Below are 12171 nucleotides of genomic sequence, written 5' to 3' on the forward strand. Positions count from 1 at the left end.
TTGTGCTGGGGTATCTAATGAATCCCTAAAGAAAGCTGGATGAAGTGCGGGGATAAGCATAAATGGCAAAATGATTATAGTAAAGACAGGATGTGTGGATGATATTGATTGGATTGGTGCCCTTCTAGTTGCAATGAACACCGGCCTTGATCTAGCACAAAAGGAAGCATATCTATATCACATATTTGGTGCAATGATGAACGAATCATGGCTCTCATACCAAAACCCTCGAAGACACCATCGCCTCTTCAACATCTGACAATCCTGCTATTATTAATCTCAAAAATGGAAAAGGCTATTTGCTCTAAATTTCAATCCCCCACTCTTTTAAACTTTTTCGTTGAATTGGCAGATATGGAAGTACACAAGGATAATAGTCATATTAGAACTAATATAGGATCCCTAATAAATAGGACTTTTAGTAGTATTTCTCCCCTGAGTAGTTGTAACTCTCAATCTGCGTTTTAATCTAGTTCTTTATGTTTTTCCTATAAAAAAAAAAGTTGTTGAGAGTAGTTAGGGCTTTAGTGGAGGTTGGGCTTTTAGTGGGAGCTGCAAAAGGAATTGAAGGTAGGTCACTTTTCTGGGAGTTTAGGGTTGTTTTTGACTTTTTGGGGAATAAGCTGATGGAATGGCGGCTGGAATTTGAGATTCTGATTCTCAGAACAGAGAATTTTCAGATTCCAGTGGGAGGGGAGAGATCTAGGTTAAGAGAAATAGAAAACTCCTGGGGAAAAATGGGGGCTGGTTTTCTTACCTTTTGCAGTACTATAAATGCTGGAACTGTAGGGATGATGTAGAATGATTCCACAGTCAGATCTGAGATGGATGACTCACCAACTCTAACCAGCAACTTTGATCCCAAACGCCAAGGAGCATGCAACCTGGGAATGACTCACCAGGCTTCTTAAATCCAGATGTCACTCACTGGACTAGGTCTCTCAATTGAGATGAGCCAGCAATTAGCTTGCATGGAAACAAATCTACTTGCATTCACCCCAAGCTATACTTATTTGGGTTAACAGCCAGCAATTACAAGTGATTTCTTATTAGGAATGGAACTAGCTTTCTTTCCCTTTTTTTTTTTTTTGCATGGAAACTAAGGTGTCCAGGCCAGCTTGTGCCCGCCTCTGCTAATCCTCAGGAGGGGTTATATTGTTGTGGTGAAGATCAATTTTCACCATATGAAATGTTTAGAGGCCTAAAAGCACCCGGATTGAGTTCTTCAAAATGATAGGTTGTGGGCCCCTAACTGTTTGGTGGTCCTATGTTTCTTTTTGGTCGGTTTTTGGGTGTAGGGGCATTTCGGCCATTTCTTCCTTGAAGTAGGTTTTTTACCTATAACTATTTAAAGTCTCTTAACGGGGTTGAGAGGGTAGATGTAATCTTGTTCATCTTCTTCCTCATAGTATAAACACCTTATCTTTTGAGTCGTGGACGTAGCCTTTGGGTGAAGTGAACCATGTAAAATCTTGTCTTTGTGCTTGTTTTTGTTCTGTTTTTCAGCTCACACACACACACACACACACACACACACACATATAGGGGAAAGGCCTCCAGCCCTGAAGAGAGTTGGACTCTTGACCTCTTACTTATGACGTGTTGGTCTTAGCCAGCTGAGCCAACCCTTTGGGGTTAACTTTTTAACTTGCTAATCTATAAGCTAACTTGTAGCTGACTAAAAACTCTGACTCCTGACTTTTAGCTTACTCTATAACGACCACAAACAGACACAAAACAGAATAGCATCCAATTTACATGCTAATTAAAGATGCAAAAGACTTATCTACTCAAGTCTCCTTGCCATCACCACTCAAATTTCCTCAGGCCTCTCCGCTAAGTTCTAGCTAGATCCGTGGCATCCGATGGGTATTCTCCCTCTCTCTTTTCCCTCCCGCACCGTCTATGACACCAGCATCCCCAAGTTTTCCTCTTATTGGACTTCATCTCCGATGGATCATGGACCCCTGGCCCCCACCCTAGTCTCACACAAGTCTGGAATTCCCTCCCGCCCATCATCCCCTCCGCTCATGACACTTAAGTTTGGCTCCCCTCAACCTCAAAATCCTTCACCTTGACTTTTGATTGGAACTTGGTTCTTTCCCCTTCCCCTTCCCCTCCATGGCCTTTGTTAAGTACCCGAATGAGGCAACTTAACAAAGATGGAATAACTCAAGAAGATGATAATAATAATGGACTTTGAATAAAAGTTGAATGAGAAACAAAACAAACTACTAGCAGTAGGTGAATCCTACGGCTACCCAAGAGCAATAGCTCTCACCTAAACTTCCCCAATAACTCAAAAACTGTTTCTTCTACTCTTCCTTCCCCTTATTTCTAGCAATTACGTTCCTATAGTATTAATCAACAGAATCATCCCAATTCGAATAGGACTCTTCAAATCTAATCTTGAATGTAATATGACTCTTCAAATCTAATCCTAAAAAGTATCTTGAATGTAATATGACTCTTCAAATCTTCCAATCGTTTCCTACCCTAGATTTTAGGGATTTGCTTTCCACGCTGTTGAGTGTAGACTCGTGATCCTAGGGTCCTAACAGCCTCCCCTTGTTTGGTTCCCTGGACACATTCCCCGGCACGCCCTCACCCTTTGGAGAGCCCTAAACTATGCCTTCCCAACCCAGGCTTTCCTCATCTCCCGCCATTTCCCTGCGAACCCAAACTGTATCCTTTGCTGGACCGGTATTGAGGACATTGAGCATTTATTTTTCTCCTGCCCCTTCTCCAGTTTCTCTCGGAGAAAAGCCCTTGCTTTCATTTGGGTTTGATCGTGACTAGTTTTGGATTTTGAGTAACTTCACAGGCTCCTTAATTTGCGATTGGGTAGGTAAGCTTGTCTATGGTGCTATGATAGTATGATCCATCATCTCTGGTGGGAGCGGAATTTAAGGCGTTGGACTTTGTTAGGACCGAGGCACACAAGGGGAAAACCGAAGAAAAAGGACAATAAAGAATAAGAAACAAACACACCAGGGCCACCCCCAAGAGCAAGCCCAAACTCAAGCAAACAGTCACCCCCCCCAGATCGTGAACCCCAAGAAGGACCCCGAACGAGGACTTTAAAGTAACGATGTAATATGCCTTCAACTAATCCTAAAAGTACCGAATACAATAGGACTTTCATCCTCGTCCTCCATAGAATTTAGGGATTTACTTTCCGTGTCGAGTGTAGACTTGTGTTACTAGGGACCTATCGGACTTCTAAATCCCGCTCTCTTGATTTGATTTGGAATGCGATTTATTTTGATGTATTGGCTAGACTCATTAGCATTCCCCATCCCCCGGTTGTTGATTCCCCAAGAAACAAGCTCATTGTTGTCTCCTGGGGCCTCAACTCCCAAATCATCCCTTCTCCTTGATTCTTCCCGCTTGGATCGTCCTTGTAGTTCGTTGTTTGTTTAATATCATTATTTATTCATCCAAAAAAAAAAAAAAAAAGACTTATCTACTCAAAACTAAAGTTGGATCAGAATACTAACATAAATTAAATCAAATTTAAAGACTTAAAATAATTGAAGTATGGGGAACTTTGTACTCAACTCATACACCCATATTTTAGGTCCTATTAGTTGGTTGATTACAATGTAAACCCATAGAATGAAGCCTCAGCCCATATATATCCATATTGAAAATTTGGTGGTGGATTTGCAATAGGCCAAGTAGTAGATTACATTCTCTTATATTGCCTCCCCCCTCCCAACTGCCCAATAAAACTGAAAATCACATTGTTGCTTAAGGGAATTCAAGTGTTTGGGGTATTCCTAGTTGCTTATTGTAGTATTTGTATGGTGTACTCTAAGCTTCCTTATCAGATGAGTGTATTTTTAATTGTTACTCACTTCACCCCTTAAAAACAACGAAGTTGGCCACATGCTTGCTCTCCATTCAGCTGTATTTGAAGCCATACAAGATATAAACCCTAAGCTTAGCATATCCTTCCTTGTCACTTTGCCTATGGTTATTTATGCCTGCCCCTGGTTCTTTTTGTTTCCTCAATCTAAATCAAATCACATCTCTGTTCTAGGGCATAGTCAGGCCTCTGTTGTACATGTTGATGCCACCTCAACGACTCTCTAAGGTTAATCATTAATTGGAGCTGCTCCCACCCAGGTCTAGTTAATTTATCCATCCTGGTTTTGCCACATATCCATCTTAAGATCCTCATCACTGCTTCACATAATTGATTTATATGACACTTTTTAACTGCTTGACATTTCACACCATACATTATAGCTGGTTGAGTGACAGTCATATAAAGTTTCCTCTTCTTCACCCCCCTGGCCCTGCAAAAAAAAAGGAGAGCATATTATAACATTGTGATGGGTGGAACAAAACAGATCTAATAATGTAAGAACACTATGGTCTTAACAAATATTTCTAGTAGTACCATTGTAAAATAGACATACACATGACATGGATCTACTAATAATGGTGTTTGCTAAGTGTGATGGTAAAAACTATGACAGTGTTAAGATGTGGCTTTGAGTATAATAGCCACTTTAATGCAAAAAAATTCTAAAATGCTGATATTTATTACCTTCCGCAAACTACTTCTAGGACCCTATAAAAGTTCTGGGTTATGCCTCCTTTTTATCCACAGATTCTAGCTTACTTATTGAACAAATAAAAGAAAAATATTATCTGATATCTCTTTCATTAATTGAATAATATCCTTTTTAATTTTTGTGAAGGAAAAAAAGGAGAAAGTAGAAGGCATAAACAAAGAATAATTTTTTAGCATGTTTACACACAATAATGATTTCATAATTGCAGTAAAGCTATATGCCTATATCCTTTCTAATTTGCAGCTGTTGACTTCACAACTGGGGATGCTCCTTGGCCTATATTTGATTTGCAGAAGCAGTTCAATGCCCCTGGAAGATCACCCGCTCTTTCAGCGTTAGTATTTTCCTTTTTTCTTACTATAGTATATGTTTGGTGGGAAGTCTGATGTTCCTGAAGCTTGTTATTTCAGGGAATTTTATACTGGCTGGCTAACTCACTGGGGAGAGAAGCTGGCAATGACTGATGCTAGTTTTACAGCATCTGCCTTGGAAGCCATTTTGTCTCGAAATGGTTCCGCAGTGCTTTATGTATGTCTATACAATCACAAGTTTTCTTCTTGTATGTGATTGTTTTAGCTTTTAAATGCGACAATAACATAGAATTTTTAAAATATTGCAGATGGCACACGGTGGTACAAACTTTGGATTTTATAATGGAGCAAACACGGGTATAGATGATTCCGATTACAAGGCTGACCTTACTTCCTATGATTATGTGAGCATCAGTGCATCACTATGGATATTCTGACATGTTTCTTTTTTCCCTTTCCTTTTCCTTTTTTCTGAATCAATAACTTTGCATAATTTATTGAATTTGATCCTTCCCAGGATGCCCCAATTAAGGAATCTGGTGACGTGGAAAATTCAAAATTCAGTGGTATTTTTCTATGCTTCTTGATTTGTTTGGAGTTGGTGAAATCAAGTGATGCAGTGACTTTAGTTATATTGATTTTCTATTGTTCTGCAAAATTTATTATTTTGCCATTAAGAAATAATCCTTTGGAAGGGGTGATTACTGCTCTGGGGAATTAGTCATAGTTAACATAGTGATTTGGTAATTATCATGGCCTTCAGCAGTATTATGGAGAGTTGGTACTTGTTCATTCCGATTGAAATTTGAATGCATTCACTTGATGAACATTTAATATATTCTGAGAGTTTCAAAAGGAAATTACCATGGCACAAAGTCGAGTGGTAAATTTTATCCTTGATTAGTGATTGAAAAGGGAAGCCTTTACTCTATGGATTATCGATCGAATGGACTTCACCTGTAGGCTTTAGCACCACCAAATCTGGGTTAAAGGTATGGAGCTGTTCCTTGGACTGCAGTTTAATAACAGCTGATCATTTAAGCCATGCATTAAGCTGCAGACTACTGAAATTCATAATCATAAATACTACAATGGAATACTAAACATCGTAAACAATTTACTATGTTTGGCTTTGGTGGCACCATAATCTCTAAGACATAAATATCAACGATGCAATAAATGTCTTCACCATTTCATCGTTGCCAAACTTACATTTCACAACTATATCATCCACTGTCTGACTACACATTCATTGAGACAATAGCTTACTGACATTGTATCTGAATCTCCGCCGACTACTTTCTAATTACTGTATCATATTGCATCATTCCTGAAAGGATGGATATAAGTCCCTTGATCTCCAAAAATGCATCAGTAGAATATCTGTTATTCCAGTATCATTATCATTATCGGTCAATAGGGATGGATATAAGTCCCTTGATCTCCAAAAATGCATCAGTAGTGGATATGATCAGGCTTTGTATGACATGGTAATGATAGGGTGAGCTTAACTATCCCAGTGAGAAGGATTACATCACATTCATAACTAAGTCATGCGTATAAGAAACTCACACTAAACTCATGAATGCATTAATATGGACTATAACATGTCTCTGATCCCTCGGGACTTGATGGATCAGGATGTATGCCTCTTCTCTATGCCTCACCCATTTCTTTCCCACCCTCTATGGACATGACGGGTCTGGGTCATTTTTTGAGTGGTTCTCGGTCTATTTTCAATGCCTCACCCGCTGCTTTCCTGTCACGATATCACACTTGTGAAATCAGAACTTCTGACAGGAAATTAATGGGATGGTTTGAAGATTGTGCCCACCCAAGAGCTCCAAAGACCAAGAATTGAGGGATTCAAATCAGCATTATGTTATACAAAACAGTCAGGGACAGTGGACCTAGTTGAGAGTCCAAAATCAGTTTCATAATTCTGTTTTGGTCCTAAAAAGAAGCTTAACCCAGTCTTCGTCAAGATCTCTTAAACCCTAGTTGAGGGATGGTCAATCCCTCAATTCTTGGTCTAACTCAGAACACCTCGCTTGACGACTCCCCTTGAGCAAAATACCCAGGAGGTTGCTCCATATATACATCTTCCAGAAGGGATGGTTTGAGAATTCGATCTTAGTGAGCTAAAAATTTGAGATCTCGACAAGTTGGAGGAAAATTTTCTTCCCATCTCATCCCAACTCAGAGGCCCATCTTGGTGACTTTTAAGGGTCTTTTGGGACTGAAATTGTGTCCAGCCTATTTTAGGCCATCTAAACACATTCGTGGCCTTATATTGATGAAAAAGCAATTGCAAGTATTAAGTCATATATAGGTTAGCAATAGTAGTCCTATTTAAATTCAAGTTAGAGTCTATGTTGAGTACAACCAGGAAAGTCAGTACAAAGGCTATAAACACAAGGCCTTTGTGTGTAATAAAACTGAAATTTCAGAATACAATCAATAAAGAGTGCATAAGAGCAATGTGCTAGAAGAGATTCTTATCAGTGGTAAGGTACCTACGTGTGATGAAGTAAGCGGTCTAGGGTTTCAAACTGAAAGTTTTCTCTTCGGCAGTGGTTACAGCCTGTCTAGATCAGCCCATCTTCATCTCAACCATTACCAGATTTGGTTACAGGTAAGTAACTAGTCAGCATTATTCTGTTCACCTTCCCTATTTAAAAATTGTTGTTTCTGCAAACTCTACCCTGTTTGGCCTTTCTTTTCTCCATAAACCCTATAATGCATAATTCTTAAAACCCCAGTAGAATTCTTCCTCCTTGCAGGTCCATAATCCCTCTACAACCACTGACACTCGATCCCTGCCTCAGCCCTTTTTGCTCCACTAATTCTTTAAATCCGTGTTTCTCTAGATTCCCAAACCTTAAACCTAAACTCCTAATTCTGAAACTGTAATTCAAGCCCTAGATCTTCAAAACCCTAGCTCCTCAAGTGCTGAGTTTCCCTTCTAGAACCTTAACATTATAACCCTAAAGCAGTCCCTGTTAGACCTCACCTGAAAGCCCTAAAAACCCCAAAACAAGTCCTGTTACACCCACCCAAGAGCTCCAAAGACCAAGAATTGAGGGATTCAAATCAGCATTACGTTATACAAAACAGTCCAGGACAGTGGACCTAGTTGAGAGTCCAAAATCAGTTTTATAATTCTGTTTTGGTCCTAAAAAGAAGCTTAACCCAGTCTTCGTCAAGATCTCTTAAACCCTAGTTTCTCACTGTTATTCTGTTATTCATCTAAGGATCTTGGCTTTCTAGTCCTCATTCACCTGAGGCTACAGTACCTACTAGACTAAATCAATGACACTCCTACAACATCTATAGCAAAGATTGAAGAGGAGCTGCTTAGTGTTTATAGTCTTGTACTCTTGTGGTGTAATTTATAACTATGCCCATCTTGTCATGTTAGCATACTAATTTAAATATTAATGATGAAGATGAACATGTGCAATATACAATATAACATAGTTGTTCTGGTTTGAACCTTAATGTGTTCATATATATCAAGTAAATGACGTGTATAATAGGTTTTATGAGTCTGCATCTTCACTTCTTCAATGCAACAGTTTCAAACTTAGAGTCAAAGTAAAACTTATATTTACAGTTGCTTTTAAATCAATTTGAGGCCTTCAATGTGTTTAAAAGACCTAAAATAGGCTGGGCAGCAATTTCCATCCCCAAAGGACCCTTAAAAGTCACCAAGATGGGCCACCTAGTTGGGGTGGGATGGGGGGAAAACTTTCCTCCAACTCGCCTAGATCTGGCCAAAATCTCATGAGATCTCCATCTTTTGGCCCACCAAGATGATTGCGGAGATCGAGTTCTCGAACCACAGATTATGCTTCAAACAATTCTATAGGCAAGAATCTTCTGATGTGCTCCAATATTTTTTCTGCCATTGGGCCATTACAGTTAGTATATGGCTTACTTTACATCACCGTTGTTTTTCTTAGGAGCTCTTGAGAGTGATTTGGTGTTTACAACAAAATGAGTTGCTACTTACTAATCAACTTGTTACTGGTTTCAGCCATAAGGAGGGTTATACAGAGATATAGTTCAGTATCTCTTCCACCAATTCCTTCAAATAATATAAGGATGGGATATGGGCACATCAAAATGCGAAAGGTTGCACCTCTGTTTGACGTACTTGATGCTTCTCACATGATTAAATCTGAAAATCCACTTCCCATGGAATCAGTTGGTCAGGTAAACATGCAAATTTGACATTTCTTTTGGAGAAAATTTGACTTCTCAAGTTCAAATATCTTAACAAAAAGTTCTGCTAAATGTATGTCCAGTTGTTTGGATTTTTGATGTATGTAGCTGAATATCCAGTGAAAGAAAATGGAAGCATTCTTTCTATAGCAAAGGTAACCCTCTTTAACTCTGTTTCTATCACTTTTACGTGATTTAATTGCATGATTTCTTGTTTTCTTTTGAGATTTATTTAGTATCTTCCTTTCTACTGATGCCTGATTAAGGCTGGGGCCCCACTTTAAACATTGTCCACAAAGATGCTTGATACAGCAGCTAGTGCTGCTAGCCCAACTCTATACTTAACCCTAAAATTATTGAATGAGGGCCAATCCCTGGTTAGCTGATGGACTGAGTGCAGCTCAAACTTGACTATGGTTTGGACTCAAGTTCTACCATTCTTGAGAGGTTACATTGTTTCATGCATATTGAGACAGACATTCACTGTATTTCAAGTATGTTGAAGTATATGCAAGTCTGGACTATTTTACTGTTCATGTTAGTATGTTATTGTTCACGTGAACAATATTTACTGTTCACGTGAACAGTAAAAACTGTGTTACTATTCACGTGAACAGTAAAAACTGCATAGTTTCTATTTCTAATGTAGCAGTCTTGCTACATAAGTTTTGGGAGTTTTTAGAAAGCATAGTTTCTATTTTGGTGGTAGTTTCTATTTTCAGAATTTTCTATTTTAGGAGCTAGGAAGTTACTAAAGTTGTAATTTTTTGTTTCCTTTTTCTAGAGGACAATAACTTGTCTCTCAAGTTGTATTAGATTCATTAGAAGCTATAAATAAAAGGGCTCTGTGATTCTAGACTCTTAAGCAAGAATCACAAGCCTCTTCTACTAGTTCTTCATCTCTCTTCTCTTCTTCTTCTTCTTCTCTCTTTTCTTTGTTCAAGTTCAGCTGCTGTTTTGATTATTTAATGCTTGTTTTCTAACATGGTATCAGAGCAAGTTTAATCAACTTAGGGACCGTTTTCTCTCTCTTGGCTGCCTAGTTTTTTTCTTCTTCTTTTTTTTCCTTTTTCTTATCTAGGGCAGCCTCAACCTTCGCTGCAATAATTGTGCATGGCTGTCCTTCTTCTTTAACTTTTGAAGCACCAAGTATCTATGTATTAATACTACAAAAAGGCCCTAAGCATTTTGGGGATATGTCTACCTATTTGATTCAATTAAGGCTGCTACTACCCTTTTTTTGTGTGCAAATCTGAAGTTCAATCTACACTATACTGATGTCTTGGGATTCCTCTTGATTCTTGCAAAGATATGCCCATAATTCGGATTGCAAGACCTAAGTATTGTCTTCCATTGTTTGTGCTATAAGTTTAGTTGCAAGTCGTATACTAGTACCCCTGTTTCATTGAATTTCTCTCTTCTGAAAAATTCTGCTGCTACCTTTTTGCTTTACTACTTCTTCCGTTGTTTATTTCAGAATCAAGTTTAGCCTTTTTTTTATCTAATACTTCTACAAAGACCTAGAGGACTATTTTTCCTTCATATCGAGATCTTTTAAAGTTTTAAATCTAGCAGAAGTTTGCTGCTATGGTTCGAGATCTGATATTATCTGCTACTGCAGCGCAACGTTATTGCACTTCTTCCGAGTGGATTGCTGCAACGACTACTGCAATTTTGAGATTCCAAGCTGGTTCAATATTTTTTTTCCTGATCTAATTTGCTCCTGCCTAAGGGTTAGCGGTGGTCCAGAATTTTTTTCCCCCCTTGGTGCACAAGACTTTGTCCTGTGAGACAATTTTTTGCTACTTGATCAACTTTATTGGTGAATAATACACTGCTCTGTGGCTACTACTTTTCCTTCTTGGGTTTCTTTTGTGTTCATACTTTAAGATGCTTGTCACTGGTCATCATTAATTGTCCACGTGTAATGCTACACGTGAGGGGGAGAATGGTACCTGATTCTATATCTACTCAAGATGTACTGATGGATATTATTTGTGAAGATCTTTGTCCTCAACTTATGGCATTCTACAACGATATCATTACATGTCTTTCCCTATATTGTCCTTTACCTAACTACTTGGTCCGTAGTAACCCATACTACCTTACGTACTTGGTCCGTAGTAACCCATACTGTCTTTTACCTTACCTACTTGGTCCGCAGTAACCCATATTGTCTTTTACCTTATTTATTTGGTCCACAAGAACTCATACTTGTCTTTTACCTTACCTACTTGGTCCGCAGTAACCCATACTGTCTTTACCTTACCTACTTGGTCCGCAGTAACCCATACTGTCTTTTACCTTATTTATTTGGTCCATAGTAACCCATACTACCTTACCTACTTGGTCCATAGTAGCCCATACTACCTTACCTACTTGGTCCACAATAACCTATACTGTCTTTTACCTACCTACTTGGTCCACAGTAATCAATATTGCCTTTTACCTTCCTATACTATGCCTATTACTTGCCTTCTTGGGAAGCATTTATATGGACATTGGAGTTGTAATTTTGAAGATTTAGTATGGATATTTCTCCTTACTACCAGCATTATTTGGATGGTGTCTTTGATCTTGCTATACTTATGGACATTGGAGTTGCAATTTTGAAGATTTAGTGTGGATATTTCTCCTACTACCGGCATTATATGGATAGTATCTTTGATCCTGTTATACTTATGGACTTTGTTCGTCTTCAACATTGTCGATTGTTCTTATTATTGGATGGTTCTATTGACATGAAGAATTAAAGTTTTTTTTTTTTTTAAGTTGGTGTTGATTATCTCCTGGGTGAAGTTTTCTCAGTGTTTATTGACATCTGCCATTGCTACACGATTCAAGATTGGTTCTACCTTTCAAGTCTATTCTTATTGTGCAAGCTGAAGTTTTCTTTGTGTACACTCCAGCTTGAGGGGGATTGTTGAAGTATATGCAAGTCTGGACTATTTTACTGTTCATGTTAGTATGTTACTGTTCACGTGAACAGTTAACTTGGTGCTACCTTTCAAGTTTATTCTTATTGTGAAAGCTGAAGTTTTCTTTGT

The 12171-nt window shown here is 38.5% G+C and overlaps 1 protein-coding gene across 1 annotated transcript in view; it reads left to right on the forward strand.

Moving 5' to 3' along the window:
• BGAL17 (beta-galactosidase 17) overlaps positions 1-12171 on the forward strand; it is a 72586-nt gene that overhangs the window by 43931 nt on the left and 16484 nt on the right. Inside the window, exons 8-13 of the mRNA XM_089149830.1 lie at positions 4830-4920; positions 4997-5114; positions 5206-5301; positions 5415-5463; positions 8937-9115; positions 9208-9279. Of these exons, the coding sequence (XP_089005956.1) occupies positions 4830-4920; positions 4997-5114; positions 5206-5301; positions 5415-5463; positions 8937-9115; positions 9208-9279 (605 nt within the window). The remainder of the gene's footprint in view (positions 1-4829; positions 4921-4996; positions 5115-5205; positions 5302-5414; positions 5464-8936; positions 9116-9207; positions 9280-12171) is intronic.

The sequence above is a fragment of the Hakea prostrata genome, chromosome 3, assembly GCF_041222555.1.
Source record: "Hakea prostrata isolate BN-2017 chromosome 3, UWA_Hpros_2, whole genome shotgun sequence".
NCBI classification, from domain to species: Eukaryota; Viridiplantae; Streptophyta; class Magnoliopsida; order Proteales; family Proteaceae; genus Hakea; species Hakea prostrata.